Source organism: Sphaeramia orbicularis, chromosome 3 (genome assembly GCF_902148855.1).
Source record: "Sphaeramia orbicularis chromosome 3, fSphaOr1.1, whole genome shotgun sequence".
NCBI lineage: Eukaryota > Metazoa > Chordata > Actinopteri > Kurtiformes > Apogonidae > Sphaeramia > Sphaeramia orbicularis.
This window is the reverse complement of record NC_043959.1, coordinates 59002606-59019729: the sequence shown is the minus strand read 5'-3', so window position 1 is coordinate 59019729 and position 17124 is coordinate 59002606. Positions and strand designations below refer to the sequence as shown.

At 37.2% G+C, this 17124-nt stretch overlaps 1 protein-coding gene across 1 annotated transcript in view; it reads right to left on the bottom strand.

Moving 5' to 3' along the window:
- cdkl5 (cyclin dependent kinase like 5) overlaps positions 1–17124 on the bottom strand; it is a 106629-nt gene that overhangs the window by 63976 nt on the left and 25529 nt on the right. The window contains 3 exon segments of the mRNA XM_030123046.1: positions 3344–3464; positions 3841–3977; positions 6858–6903. Coding sequence (XP_029978906.1) covers positions 3344–3464; positions 3841–3977; positions 6858–6903 — 304 coding nt within the window.

Here is a 17124-nt window from a genome sequence, read left to right as displayed (position 1 = left end):
AGGTAGTTGTACATTGTGTTCTTTTTTTGGTTGATTTATTGCCTTCAATATTCTGGAATGTTCTGTTTGAATTTGTGGTTCCTCTTTGCCTTTTGTTCACCTTTGGATTTTGTTCCTACTTACGTTTGAAATAAAGTTCATCATCATCATCAACAGACAATCCCTGGCCTAGCTACAGGGTGGGGAAGCAAAATTTACAATATTTTGAGGCAGGGATTGAAAGACAGTGTATGACCAATTAGTTTATTGAAAGTCATGAGAATTTAAATCTTCAAATCATATTTTACTGCATTTCTAACGGTCTTGTTGTCTACCTCAAGTTCAATTGCCATTTTTCTCATGGATTTGGTTGGATCCTTTAGGATTTTGGATTTGAGAGCTTTCATAAAAGCTTTGGTTCGTTTTTTGTTGCTTCCTCCACTTCCAGACTTTCTGGTAATAGTTTTGCTCATAGTCATTCTCTTCTTTCCATTATAAACAGTCTTTATGGACACTCCAACTATTTTTGAAATCTCCTTTGGTGTGACGAGTGCATTCAGCAAATCACACACTCTTTGACGTTTGCTTTCCTGATTACTCATATGGGCAAAAGTTTCTGAAAAGGTATGGATAATAGTGTTAGGTATGATTATGACATCAATATATGTTTGGTTTCAAAACAATTGACGTAGTGCCTGCTGAGGAAAAACAACTAAATGTTCATTGTAAATTTTGCTTCCCCACCCTGTACATATACAGGGGTTGGACAAAATAATGGAAACACCTTAAAACATCAACAAAATATAATTTAATATGGTGTAGGTCCGCCTTTTTCGGCAATTACAGCCTCAATTCTCCGAGGTATTGATTCATACAACTTGTGAATTGTTTCCAAAGGAATTTTAAGCCATTCTTCAGTTAGAATACCCTCCAACTCTTTTAGAGACGATGGCGGTGGAAATCGACGTCTTACTTGAATCTCTAAAACTGACCATAAATGCTCAATAATGTTGAGGTCTGGGGACTGTGCCGGCCATATGAGATGCTCAGCTTCATTAGAATGTTCCTCATGCCATTCTTTAACAATTCTAGCTGTATGGATTGGGGCATTATCATCTTGAGGTGAAGGTGTTTCCATTATTTTGTCCAACCCCTGTAAGTATAAGCCAACAACTTGAAGTCTGTCATGTGCCTCCACCCGACACATGATTCAGAAAGAGTCCGAGTGTCATGATCAGTGTCTGAATGTCCAGGAGTGGATGTGACACAGGAGAAGTTCAGGGACATCTGCATGATAGAGAATGATCAGAGACTTAACACAGAAACATGAGGCACAGAAAAGGCTGTTCTGAGTTTTTGTACTGGTTTTACCATCTGGGAAAGGTGAAAATCAATATTCCTTTAAGTGCTATATTTAGAATATTTTCACCACTTTCTCTTGGTGTCACACAGTCCTTTCCCACAGGGACCTGAAGCCCTGAAGCCTCTTAAATCCACCTGAATTTTCCAACAAAAAGAGCAGTTCCACAGCATGCGTCACTGTGTCCCTGGGGTGATTTAATACCGACAAGCACATTAACCGATCCAGGCAGTCATTTTTGAGGCAAAATCACTAACCCCATGTGAGTCCATTTGGCCACAATCAAGTGCTATAATGGCTTCAGTTTGACCCGTCACACAATGACTGTGCTTTGGTAGAATCTGACTGAAGGGCAGATGGAAGCAGAAAAACTGATTTATTTCATCCAAATTTCATGACTTAGAGTTATTTCTATTCCACATTAATGCAAAAGTACGACTTAGTGTCATTATCAAGGAGGGAAGGTTCAAGAAGATTTCCAAACAGGAAGTGTCATCTAGTTTTACTAATTTTTTATGTACCGTATTATCAGTATGACATTTGGGTTATTCCATATGATTCTGTTTACAGTTTAAAAAACAGCATTTAGTGTCAGCTTAGTGGTACAATGATACCATCCATAAAATACTATACGGCAGTTGATGTAAATGTTAAGGTTGTCATTTTAACATACCACCGGTGGAGATCAATATCCCCTCACCGTAAAAAAAAAGATAACGCATGCCTAAGTGAAAATTAAAGCTGCCCACTGACGTAACAACTGACCTTTTATGTTATTGGCGCAGTGTTTTATCAAATGCTTAAAAACCATCACACTTCTGTACTCGGCAGATTCCAACGAGCCGACTCTAGAAGTGTGGTCTGTTGTCTCGATGCCTTTGCGTATGTAAAAATATACTTTGCCTTAACACCGATTCAGTGACTTCTTTGATTTCATCCAAATTGTGTCCAAAGTGCTAGAAAGCGTCCATGACACTATTTAAAACTGCCAAAAAGGGGTGTCAAAAAACAAGACAAAAACACAATATGATGAAAAAAGTACTTAAAACAAGCGAAATGTCTGTCCATGCAGCAAGATCATTTCACTTGACAAGATTTCTTGAATTAAGATTGTTAAATAAGCATGTCTACAGATGTATGAATACTTAAAATAAGAAATTAACTCTTAAACAAAATAAATTATCTAACACTTCTAAATCTAAGGTTTTTTTTGTCTTGATGAGAACCCAATAATTTGCAGTGAAGGAGCGTGTGTCTGTTAGGAGAGACCAAGAAAAGCAAAATGTCAAAGTATACATCAGGTTCATTTATTGCATAGCCCGCTCCCTCTGTAGATATTAAATACTCATTCAAAGAATCAAAAACACAACCTTTCATCATTACAGTTATTAAAAACCAATGTAAAAAATAATCACTAATAATACATTGCAAAAATTAAAATCTGACCAAGTGTATTTTTCTCCTTTCTAGTCAATGTCTCATTACACTTAAAATAAGACACAATTGCCTAAAGAGCAACTTGTAAGTGAGATATAAGAACTTATTTTTAGACAATTACTCTTGAAAATCTTAGTTCAAGAAATCTTACCAAGAAAATTTTCACTTGTTCCATTGGCAGATTTTTTTTTTTTTTTTGCTTAATTCAAGATTTTTTTTTTTTTTTTGCTTAATTCAAGCAAAAAAAAATCTGCCAATGCAACAAGTGAAAATTATCTTGGTAAGATTACTTGAAATAAGATTTTCAAGATCCATAGTCTAAAAATAAGCTCTTATATCTCACTTAGAAGTTGCTCATTAGGTGATTATGTCTTATTTTAAGTGTGATGAGACATTTTGACTAGAAAGGACAAAAATACACTTGGTAAGATTTACATTTTTGCAGTATATCACCAATATTCCATTTCTCTCTAAAACCTGCACACTGTACCTTTAAAGATATGATTTAGAGACTTGTTTTTTTTTGCACAAAATGCATATATTTCCTATGTTCTGTCATCTGCTCACCTCTGTGCACGATCTCATTTTTGTGACACCAGTTGATGGCTTTGATAAGCTGGTAGATGTAGCTGCGGACTTTATCTGGAGGTGCACCGTTGGGCAGTTCCTCTAATAGCTCCAGCATATTCTGCAAACAAATGTAGTAGGGATTAGAAAATTCATAAAGTGGGGACTCCTTTCCTCGCTTTTTACTTTTTCATAACCCTGACAGGGGCGTGATATGAAAATGCAGTGTGGGGACACCGTGCTAAAATGACTAGAGTACAGTATGAAAATAAAACCTGTCAAGAAATAAACTCTTGGCTGGATACCCTGGCAACACAGTGGGGAATACCATTATTCACCAACAGCATAGTTCATATGTTGCCATGGAGATGCTGGGTTTTTTTTTATGCTTAACTGAGCAGACTTAACATCCTAAAACTCAGAGTCTAGATATAGCAGAGATGCAGAAAGTCATGTAAGAAGGAAAGAAAAAATAAATGCAGTGTTATCAAGCTGACCCTTTCAACATATTCAAAGACAAGGTAGAGTTTCCCCCTCCTGCGGAAAGCTTCCTTCAGTTCCACGATGTTGTCCTGCTTCAGAGTCCGGAGCATCTTCAGCTCCCGAAGAGTCGTCTCTTTGACTTCCTCATTTTCTGTGAAATTAAAGACACAGTGATGAAGCCGTGGGTCACTCAGGTCTGCGCTGCCTTTTCCATGCCTCCTTTAGGGCAGGATTTCTCAAACTGTGGGGCGGGCCCCCCAGGGGGCTGCAAAGGCTTGCCAGGGGGTGCATGGGGTCACTCCTGGGTGTTTTTTTTTTTTTTTTTTCAGGTTAGAACATGTAGCAGGTGGAACTAATGTTTTAGCATTGGAGCACCCTGGACTCACTTTAGGGACGTACAAGAAACAAATCTGCTACCATGGTGATCTGTGACTAGACTAGAAAAAGAGTTTAGGTTTGGAGAATGGACAAGCATTGGACTGGAAAAGACAACTGTGCAATGTTTCTGTTTTTGCACAGTTTGTACAATTTGCACTTTAACCCTTTGATGCATGAATTATGAGAACCTTAGTCAAGATGTTTTTTCCTGAGTGTTTTTATTCCTCTTTAGGCATGAAAAAAACAATGTGATTGAAATTTTTTTAATGAACCTATTTCTTATAGAGTTCTAAAAATGTCCACTCAGCGGAACACCATGCGTTTAATTTCTGAAGCAAAGAAACATGTATTTAACCCTTTCATGCATAGTGGTCACTACAGTGGACAGTTATTCTACAGCTGTTCTTTTGTATTTTCATGGATTTCTTGTTTTAGTTCCATATCAGCCAACACAGTGGACGCTCATGCACCATCCCATACACTGTAGTTCATCCCATTACTGTAGCTTTCCTGTTCTTGATAAACCTGATGTGCACTAACATATTTGAGTATAAATCAATTGCTAATTGTTATTAGACTGTAATTAACAGTGGTTTTTTTAAACAAAAACGTTTTTTTTTTTTTTTTTTTGCATATTATTACCTCTGCCAAGGAGGTTATGTTTTTGCCAGGGTTTGTTTGTCTGTCTGTTTGTTTGTTTGTCTGTCTGTTAGTGTGCAACATAACTCAAAAAGTTATGGACAGATTTGGATGAAATTTTCAGGGTTTGTTGGAAATGGGATAAGGAAGAAATGATTAAATTTTGGTGGTGATCGGGGGTGGGGGGGCCCACGGGGGGGGGGCCACTGATCAGCCTTGGCGGAGGTCTGCGCTCTCCGAGTGCTTCTAGTCTGAGTGTGTAATAGCTAGTATTATAGTATGTTAAAATGTGAGAAAATGTCAGACTAGCAGCATTAAAAATGTTTTTATTTCATAGTTTTCACACAGTATGTCACTTCAAAAATGAAACACATGGTGTCCAGCTGAGTGGACATTTTTGTAACTTCATGAAAAATAGGTTCATAAAAAAATTTCAATCACATTGGTTTTTTTTTTTATGCCTAAAGAGGAATAAAAATAGTCAGAAAAAAAATCTCATAATTCATGCATGAAAGGGTTAAAATGCAATATCAGAAAGCGATATACTGTGTGAAAACTATGAAATAAAAACATTTTTAATGCAGCTAATCTGATGTGTTTTTTTACATTCTAACATCTTCTAATACTACTTATTACTCACTTCATGGACATAATATGCAAAAAAAAAAAGAAAAAACCCTTTTTGTTTAAGAAAACCGTTAATTACAGTCTAATAACAACTAGCAATTCATTTACACTCAAACATGTTAGTGCAGATCAGGTTCATCAAGAACACCAAAGTTACAGTAACTGTATGAACTGCAGTGTTTGGGATGACACATAAGCGTCCATTGTGTCGGAACTAAAACAACCAAACCCATGAATATACAAGAGAACAGCCGGACAAGAGCTGTCCACTGGAGTGACCACTATGCACGAAAGGGTTAATGTTCTGAGATGTGCAATGTAATCGGGCTCATTGCACCCACTGATATTGTTAAAATGTTCATCTTTGTTACCAAAATTTGTAACTTTATTGTCATAGTTGTGAGATAATTGTGCATTTCCTATTTTTATTTGGAAAAATAATGTTCCGGGGGCAGTCTTGTTCTAAGTTATTTATAATTTATAATAATCTAAGTTATTTTTAATTAGTACAACAAATTATTCAAGGAAAAGCAAAAAGTATTGTTACAATATTGATGTTTCTTTCAATAAAAGTTATAATTGGACCACTGTTACAATGCTGTTGGGGTTGAGGGGGGCCTGGAGATTTTTTTGTCCTCCAAAGGGGGGCCCAACATAAAAAGATTAAGAACCACTGCTTTAAGGGAATGTGAAAAAATACCCTAATAATAATCATGGCCACATCAGTCAATGTTGATAATAATGAAAAACTTTGTGACTTTTAATTCACTGAGTTCATTTAGATTAAATGTTGTGACAGCCAGTGATTATTTACTTGCATAACAAAATAAGCACTTCTGTGTCTGCGTCCGTGTCTTTTTTTTCCCATTATATTTTATATTATATATTTGTGTTGCATGTTCTAAATGGTGCATGCATAAACAGTACAAGATATGACAGAGGTATTTAAGTAATGTATTTATTAACATCAGTATTGTTCTTTAATTTCAGCTTAGGCTTGTTTAAAAATGGCAATTATAAAAAACACAACTATACACAATTATAACTTTAATCTTTTACTTCTGTATTTAGGGTGAAGCAGTCTTATTAAGGCTGATTCTGGCACGTTTACAGCCATATTAATAGCTACGCACTGTCTGTCAAATAAACCAATAAGATTATAAGATAAGCACTAAGTAACAGAAATATCTAAATAATCTAGGACATTCACACCTATTCTAATGACAAAAATCCTCAAAATCTACACAAATAAACTGAATAAGACAAAATAACACAGAACAAGCAAGAAATGTAATTAAAGTAAAGCCTGAAGACCAAAAAAAACCCATACAGATTAATATTACTATCATTATTATCATTATAACAACATAAAATGACATTCACTGACCCTCGCTGTCTTTGAACTTCTTAATGGCCACCAGTTCATTGGTTTCCTGTGAAGAAATACAGACATGAGTTGATAAAAGATAATGGACGGATGGATCTGCAGAACATCAAGTAAAAGTAGCAAAAAGAAAGAAAGAAAGACAGAAAGAAAGAAAGACAGACAGACAGACAGATAGGCTTAGCAGCAAACACAGGTTGGACACTTTAAAAATACATATTTTTAGTGTTTCTGGAGAACATGTTATTTCTGGTCCATTAATCTTAGATTCAGCACATTCACAGATCTAAGGCTGTAGTTCAGGTTTTTAGGGAAAGTATCCTCACACTGAATCATTTTGGTCACATTAATAATCCCACATTTCTATATTTATGTTGTGTCAGTTGAACCAAACCACAGGCTTTTCTTAGTTTTACTGTTTCCTCTTGTACGTCTTAGTGCGCATTGGTATGAACTAGGGATGTAACAATTATCGGTATAATGATAAACCGCGGTCAAATTGCAGACGGTTAGGATTACCATTTAAATTCAAATTATCATGAGCCTCTGTGTGTTATTTATGCAATAAATTATAAACATTTTTCAAATCGAATTTGATATATTTTTTTGTGTTTTCTGGCCTTTTATGTTTTTATAGTAGGTTAAAGTGAAAAAAATAATAGACAGATGATATAAATGAAGTTGTGCTGAAAAAAAGATCCCAAACATGGGTATAGTAAACATTTGTTTATATAGTATATAAAGGCAAAGAGGCTGATGGTTGCAGTGGATGAGAAGCTGAGTGAGGACCAAGTCACAGAGCAGCTCCTCACACACGTGCCTGATGATAAGAAAGAGGTCCTGGCCAGTTTCACTGTGGGTCTCTTCAACTTATATGAAGACCTGTACTTTGAAGACCTTGGCGGAGGTCTGCGCTCTCTGAGTGCTTTTCTAGAAAAGACAGCGCAGACCTCCGCCAAGGCAGATCAGTGCCCCCACCCCCCCACCACCAAAATTTTATCATTTCTTCCTTGTGCCAGTATCAACATTTCCTGAAAATTTCATGAAAATCTGTCCATAACTTTTTGAGTTATCTTGCTAACAAACAAACAAACAAACACGGGGGGGCAGGTCTGTCTTGGTGGAGGTCTGTGCTCTCCGAGTGCTTTTCTTGTTTTATTTTGCTTTTCCCTTGTAAGTCGCTTTGGAAAAAAGCATCTGCTAAATGCATATGTGGTGGAGGTAAACTACGTTTGTATCCTCAGCTGCTCTGGGGCAGACCGATGGAAGAGTGGCTGTCACTTTGTGCCAAATGGCCCCTCTGACCACCACCAAATATTCACAGGTATTCACGCACCAGTCTGAGCGACACTGGAGGCAAGGAGGGTGAAGTGTCTTGCCCAAGGACACAAGGGCACATGACTGGGACAGAGTGGGATTCAAACCGCCAACCCTTTGGCTCTTGGACAACCCGCTCTACCGTCTGAGCCACGGCCCCTTAGGTAAGGTAGTCCATGGTGTTCTGCTATTTGTACAAATTGTTCTGAGAAATGCACTAACTGTTTTGCAAATGTCGAGGATGATTTGAGAAATATACCAAAATGACTGAGAAAAACTAACATTTCCTGCCTGGATTGAAACAGATTCACCCATTCTTTAAATTCTGAGACACAATCTGCTGAGGTTTTTTCTGCTGTACGACACCCATCAAAGCAGGTGGGATTAAACAGTGACAACGCCTGCAGTCGTTTCTTTATCCTGCCCTGTTTTGATGGCAACACAAACCCTCAGGTCCTGGGTTCCAATCTGGGATTACAAGAAGACAGAAGAATATTTGATTTTGTTTTAATGGATTTGTGAAAGAGGAATCTCAACACATATGAAAGATTTCTTCCTGCACTAATTATACATAATGCATACAGAGGATGTTTTCACTTGTCAGGAATCTTCTCTATCCCTGTTTTTACTTTTTCTTTTCCATCCTCTAATCCCACTCCATTTCAGTTTCCCTCCCACAGTGGATTTCCACTTTCTCAGCCATACTTTTACTCCCCTGCAGTCTCCGACCACCTGTCCCAGTGTGCGCCCATACTCACCTATTCCCATCAGTAATCAACATACTATATACAACTAGGAGTGGGTGGTGTGGCCAGAAGATTACCCATGAATCATTACCTGTGATCTGAATCACAATTTTTCTCATTGTGTGTAAACAGCAGTTCAGCTACAGCCAAGTATCCACCGACAGCTCACTGAGTTACTTTAGCAAACTGATTTCACTCTGTCTTCTCTCAAACCTTTCCTCAGTTTACAATTCTCAGAGTTCGTCGTCACCCTTTTTCTTTGGTTGCTCTGACAGATTTTTGTCTCTCATTTGTTTATTTGTGTTTAAAACAGGAATGGTGATGATGAGAGGGGAGATGATGTGAACTTGTTTTCAGCTGTTGTATCTTTGTTTCCTCAGTGGAACCAAAGTACATCACACATTCAGTACATAATCATAATCACACTGGTCCTTGGCCCATTTTGAACAGGTAGAGGAAAGTGTTTTATTTACTTATTTATGTTTAATAAATGTGTCTGTACGATTCTTCTGACAAGCTTAAGCCAAAGTAAGACTGTCCACAATTTATAACACCATCACGTCAACCATCTGTACACATTCTGTTTTCCCCACAAATGCTGGGCCTGTGAATTTGTCATGTTTACCCCGCCCCCTTATCGGCACCCCAGTCTATATATGTGCCAAGTTTGAAGTAAATTGAAACAAAATTGATTGATGATTGATGTTTTTCTAGACATTTGAAATGTCACCCATTATATGTAAATAGGAGAAGAAAAATGATTTTCAAAATTCCTTAAAAATTTGAACTTTGACCTATTTTTCACAAAATATAACCACATCTTTTCTGAGTCACTGGCAATCTATAAACCAAATTTGGTATGAACTGAACCAATAGTTTTGCTGCTACAGACATTTTACATTTTGCCCATTATAAGTAAATGGGGGAAAAAAAGATTTACAAAATTCATAACATTTTTTTAGCTTTGACCTACTTTTCCCAAAATGTATCCACATCTATTCTGGGTCACTGGCAATCTATAAACCAAATTTGGTATGAATTGAACCAATAGTTTTGCTGCTAGAGTGTTAACAAAGGAAGAAACAAAGAAACAAACAAACCAAACCAAAAACAGTACCCCTTGCTTCCCCTTTGGGGAGCGGGCTAAAAAGATAATTAACTTCACACATCCAGAACCTTCATAATCAAACTGCAGAGTTGAAGAAATGCTGAAATTTCAGCATCAAAATTCCTTAATTTGAGATGTGTAAATGAAGACAACAATGCCACTATTTTTTTTTTTTTTTTTAATTCTTTTTTTTTTCCTTTGTCAATTTATTTGACCCTGTACGTCTTATGACTTACATCCTCCACTAGTCAGTTTTTGACGAGTGACTCACTACTCCCTCTAGTGGCTACCCCTTGGCTTGTGGCTGTGAATAAATATCTGAGATGCAATACACTGATAGTGACACAATGTCAAACCTCTTCATTCAATACACTTTAATGTAACTTTCAGGTCATGTCGTCTGTCAGGTTGTTGTTGTATTTTAAAGCATAAATACTATATCTAGCTCCTGTAAGACACAGTTTTTGCTGGAGAGGGAAATACTTTTCACTTAAAGTGGTGCAAACCACAACAGAGCACAGATATGCAAATGCTGTCATAAGATTGTGTCTGTTTGCTTTTTGTCCTCTTTCAACAGACGAACTGCAATCCATATTTAAATGAGTCCAAATTGTGTCATGACAGTTGCCCAGATGGGATTACGACACTGACGCCTGTCTTTGTCTGTCCTCTACTACTCTGACGTTTCTCTACAGGCCCATTGTCCTTCTGAACTGTTTACAGGAGTCGGACAACAGAGTCAGATTCAAAGCCACGGGGTGAGGAGAGGCTGCACGGAACTAGCAGTGCTCTCACAACTAAACAAGACAATTGTCTGAGCCTTTTTTAAGATATAAAACTGAGAGTCTGTTCAGAGATCTTCCACATAGGAGACACATGCAATCAAACAACACTGAATTATAACGTTAGCACTTAATCCTGAGAGTAAAGTCACAGTTGCACTGAAAGGAAGAATGTCCACAAAGCAAACTGGGAGATTTACTGTGGTTTACCAGGCAAACACAAGGACACAAACCAAGATGCAAACTGCACATGTGACATTTCAAACTACATGGAAGTGTTTTGCAGTTTGCTAATGTTTATTCTTGGTCTTGTATATGTACGTCTTTGACCTTCAGTGATCTACTTGTGTAAACACTGTAAAGTGAGAACACCTATAAATACTTTTAAGTATGCTAAGGTAACTAATGAAAGAGCCAGGTAGAGATGTGTGAAAGTGCAGAGAGTGGAAACTTTAAATGAAAATTCTTTAATTAACTGTGTTAATAAATGTTACCTGCAGTGTGAAAAAGCTGGAATTGTTTCGATTGAACCTCCGCTTCTTAAAAGAGCTATATAGCATAGTATTAAAAAATAAATCATTAGCATATGTAGACTAACGATAAGCTAAAAACACTGAAGTAATGAACTATAAAGATACGAACTGAATTTATTCACACCAACAAGCAGCGGGATCACTTTGGATTTATGTGACCACTAGAGGGAGTAGTGAGCAGTGAGTCCCTCTGCTGGTCTCCCATGGTGAGGAAAACTAACGCCACAAGGCCTTTGACCAATGCATCGGAGACTGATGAGTGATGAGGAGAACTGATTAAAAAACATTTTTAAAGTTACGTCACAAAGTGGTAAAATATCAAAGCACAGTTGTTTTCACCACTGGACACAGCTCTAAATGACATGAATGGAGTTTGATGCTGAAATTGCAGTGTTTCTTCTTCTACTTTCTTGATTATGAGGCTTATGAAGATATTAAATTATTATCAGAACCAGAATCATGTTAATTGCCATATAAGTACACAGGGTTCACATTAATAGGAATTTGCTTCAGTGGTTTGGTGCATACATAGAACATGGAGTAGGTAAGATGCATGCAGTAAAAAATAAAATAAAATAAACAATTGAGATAGACTTACAGTGGGCTATCAAATTTTTCAAAATATACAATATAAAATATACAATGTGGACAAAACCAATGGGTTTGAGTGAGGTATAATGGTAACAGTTATGGTTCTGTACAAATAGTGCACGTAAATAACAGTACAGTCTTATCCAGCAGTGTATTTGTTGTTGGTATTATTAAAACTTCAAGTTATGTGATATTATCTTTACTAAGTTCGCTGCTTGTTGACCCATGGTTCAGACTAAACTGTGACAGTTCTGACCTTGTTTGTTTGATTCCAAACAGATCTTTAGTTCAGCTATTGACAACACAAACTGCATGGGGAAAAAAAAGGTGGTTTCTGGTTTTACTGCAACTGTTTTCTGTCTGAAAACAGAGCTAAGCTAACAGAGCTATAATGTAAACTATCAGCTGAAGCAGAACATGAAGATAATAGGTTTGACCAACTTTCTGAGTTTTTCTTTGAAGGAAAACATCCATGGTTTTGGGGGGGATCTTTTTGCAATACTGATGAATAACTGATGCAAATATACTTGTGCACCTTGACTGTTATCAGGCCGTTCTGCATTTTCTGTTGCAAAGACCATAGTCATTAGAATATCAAGTATCTCTTACCAGGAAGGAAATAAACTAGCCTTGAAACAAATTTTAAGAAAATATAAGTCTTTCCTACAAGGAATTCACAACATTGGCAACACAAACCGTATGATTTTAAAGTGATTTCTTGGAAGAGCATGGCATAAACATCAAAGATACAATATTTCTGTTTTTTCCTTTGAAGTGAAAAATTAAATGTTTCTAATCCTACAAAAAACATAAATCAAGCTAATTTGCATTTTAAGACTCCAGTGAGAGTTTTGTAAGTTAATTTGGCGCACAAGTATCCAATGTACTTCTTAATTATTTGCTGGTCATTAACTAAATGTAATTAATTAATTGTTTGCACTGTGGTTGAAATATACTGTATAGGCACCAGGAAACACCGGCTAGCGTGTAGGTTGTGCTATTGTCACTCCACACAAATTCAAGATAACACATAAGCCTCCATACACACCCACATAGACTAATACAACACTTGGATAAAGTGGCAGAACATTGCACAAAAGCTGGCACTCATTTGTAAGGCTAATTAAATGTTTCATCAAAGACATACAGCGCTGTAAAGAATATATAATTTATACAGAAACACACATTTTAAAAGCTTTTTATTGCTTCTTAGTTTAGTCAAGAGTCTTGACTGAATCATCTTGTTTGGTGTTAGTCCAGTGCCTCATCTTCCAGTGATTTCCACAACCATGTAACGCCAAGTCTGCTCTAGACTCCTAACGGGGTGACCCATTTACCATCAGCATAGTCTCCATATTCAAAACCTCGCTCTGCATCTCCTCCTCTTCATCACACACATACACTCACACATCCCTTCTCTCTCTCTCTCTCTCTCTCTCTCTCTCTCTCTCTCTCTGCCACCCTTTTCTCTTTTGCCCTGCTTCCAGCTGAGAAAAGTAAAAATAACTGCTCTCTTGCAGCACAGCTAAAATGCTTTTATTGCTATGGTCTGAGTCTGGCTCTGCATGTGAGAATGAATCCCCTACACTGTTACATAAGTGGGAAACATGTCACAAGTCACTTCTAACTAAGTTCAAATGTTTAACACTCCACACTTTGATAGATATTAAAATTTTTATGAAGAACACAGTCACTTAACTACATCCACTGTGGACTGAAGACATTTTATCCCAATGTATTGCAAATTTACTGATTTTTTTTTTAAAAACTGGCAAAAGAAAATGCAAATTTATGTGCATTTTCATCCAGTTCTGTCATGCAAATATTAAAAAGTTTACATTTTTTCACCATTATCATCATAATTTAAAACTTTGCCAGTTATACATAGTATTACAGTCCAATGACAAACCACCAGAACTGTTTGAGGAACTGAAAAAATGAAGCTGGTTTTAGCTTTAACCCTTTCATGCACAGTGGTCACTCCAGTGGACAGTTCTTCTCCAGCTGTTCTCTTGTATATTCAGGGTTTTAGTTGTTTTAGTTCCATGTCAGCCAACACAGTGGACTCTAATGCACCATCCCATAATACACTGACATTCAGACCATTACTGTAACTTTGCTGTTCTTGATGAACCTGATCTGCAGTGACATGTTTTAGTGTAAATCAATTGCTAATTGCTATTAGACTGTAATTGACAGGTTTTTTGTTTTTTTTTTGCATATTATCTCCATGCAGTGAATAATAACTAGTATCAGAGTATGTTCAAATATGAGAAAACATCTGATTAGCAGCATTAAAAATGTTTTTATTGCATAGTTTTCCATATCATTTTCTGATATTAGATTTTAAATACATGTTTCTTTGCTTCAAAAATTAAATACATGGTGTCCAGCTGAGTGGAAATTTTTGTAACATTTTTTTTTTTTTAATTGATCACATTGTTTTTTTTTATGTCTAAAGAGGAATAAAAACACTGCAGAAAAATATCTTGACTACATTTCACAAAATCAGTGCATGAAAGGGTTAACCAAACCACTTACAGATCTGGATCATATTGGCCTTTCATTGCTGTTTTCCATCTAACATGCTATTCCTGTTTATTTCTTCTATTGATTCAGTGAACATTGCAGTCTCCCTGCTGATCCACACTTGCAGTTAATTGGTCGGTCTTTTTCTTATGCTTATCTGTATTTGCCTTTTATTGATATGGGAACTTTTCCATCGCTCAGGACTTTTTTGTGATATTTCAAGGTTTGTCCAAATTTTTGACTGGGGTTGAGTTGTTTATGAAGAAAATGCAAAATAAAGGCCCACCGATCAGCATAAACTTCAGTTAATTTTTCTCAAGAGTGATTTTGGACTTTATAGACTGATTTAATTAAACTGATTTGTGTTCCAAGTGTCATTTTTCGGATTAGTCTGTTACATCTTAAGCTGACAAACATATAGAGTATGTATGTACTTGTCACACGCACGTCATCAAATTTTGAATGTTAAAATTGAATGCTTTAAAATGGGCCAGTTTTCAACTTTACAAGCTAATGTATGAGTATATTTAAAAATAACTATAAAGGTGTTACTCTCTCCTATAGACCTTCCTACGGGGTATCATTTCTGATGATATCAACACCATGTGTAATACTGTATTTTGAAGGGTTTTCTTCATGGTTTTGCTTACTTGTGAATCATCTGTTACACGCCACACTCGTGTTCATACCTGTATAGTACCAACTTAATAGTATTAACTGACACTGAAGGCACCGCCACTCTCTGTTTAGACAAATTAGTCATCTGTGCATGTCTCACTCTGCAAACATACACTTATGAAAGGATCCTCGCCGTCTGTCCCAAGATGTTGGCTTCTCCTGACAACAATACATAATCCCTAAATATTATTCAAGATTAGATAATAATGGAAATCAGCTGTGATCTGCACTTTAACATGCCCTCGAATGCAAATTCCATTTTAATATAATTATTTTCTTCTTCTGCTGGGCTGCAGTTTCCTCTCTCTCGTCATCATTTTCTTACCATGTCAGCTCGTTCATGGCTACAAAATGCAAGTACTTCCTTTTTCCCCCTCAATGTATATAATTCATATGGTCTTTTAAAATTTTAATGAAGCAGAAGCGTTGAGAGAACTTAGTGTCCAAGGGACAAACATAGAATGAAAAAAAATAAGCATGCATAAATGGCACATACTGTATGAGGGAAGTGCAAACACCAGTCACGGTACTGAATATTAAATCACTAGCTTTAAAATTACATGAAGCAAGTTTTTACTGCTTTTGTCAGTGTAATTTCATCTCCATCTGATACAAAATGTAGGAAGTAATGTACATTTAATACAACAAACATATACATTTTTTTTTCATGTACAGTAGTTTTATTTACTTTTTTCAGTGTTGGACTGTCAGGGCATCACCTCTGCTGGCCTAAAGAGTCACAACCACTGAGCTACATTTACACCCTGCATTTTTTTTATTTGTTTAATGAAGACATATTAAATAATTACCAATAACCTATTCTCTTTATTTTGTAGCTTTTCCCTTGGTCACTGCTTCCAGTCGTGTATATGTAGGTTAGAGCTTTTATCCAATCATATTTCAGTCATCATGTGTTGCCGGGTAAAAGAAATCTGCCTTGAGGCCGTCAGAATTAAAGGTAGGGTGGGAGATCCTGGAAAAACGGTTTGACCAGGCTTCATTTTGAAAATACACAATTCAAAAGTCCAAACCCCTTTCTTCAGATGTCCCCCCAAAGCCACACCTCCAGATCTGGAGGGTTCACGAGTGCTGCGCAGCATAAATTTGGTTCCCCGGTCTGCAGATCCATGTGTACGTCTGAATTCAGGTCTGTATATCCGTATATTTGATTAGAAGTTGGACTTTTCACTTGTTATTTTGATACATGTTCTCAGTATTCTTGGGCTAGTAAGAACAGCTGATTGCAGTAAGACTGATGTCAGGCTAGCAGCCCACTAGAGTTTGCTTAGAATGCTGTGATCTGTGCATTTCACCATTATGTTTGTCGGCAGAACAGGCCCAATTCATACCGATATGGCTAACGTTACATTTCCTAGTGATTTACACTATATTGCCAAAAGTATTGTCTCCCCCATCCAAATTATCAGACTCAGCTGTTCCAGTCCCTTCCATGTCCACAGGTGTATTAAATCCAGCCCTAGGCATGCAGACTGCTTTTACAAACATTTGTGACAGAATGGGTCTCTCTCAGGAGCTCAGTGAATTCCAGCGTGGAACTGTGATAGGATGCCACCTGTGCAACAAATCCAGTGGTGAAATTTCCTGGCTCCTAAATATTCCACAGTCAGCTGTCAGCTGGATTATAAGAAAGTGGAAGTGTTTGGGAACGACGGCGACTCAGCCACGAAGTGGTAGGCCACGTAAACTGACGGAGCGGGGTCAGCGGATGCTGAGGCGCAGAGTGCGAAGAGTTCGCCAACTTTCTGCAGAGTCAGTGGCTACAGACCTCCAAACTTCATGTGTCCTTCAGATTAGCTCCAGAACAGTGCGCACAGAGCTTCATGGAATGGGTTTCCGTGGCCGAGCAGCTGCATCCAAGCCATACATCACCGAGTGCAATGCAAAGCGGTGGATGCAGTGGTGTAAAGCACGCCGCCACTGGACTGCAGAGCAGGGGAGGAGCCTTCTCTGGAGTGACCAATCGCG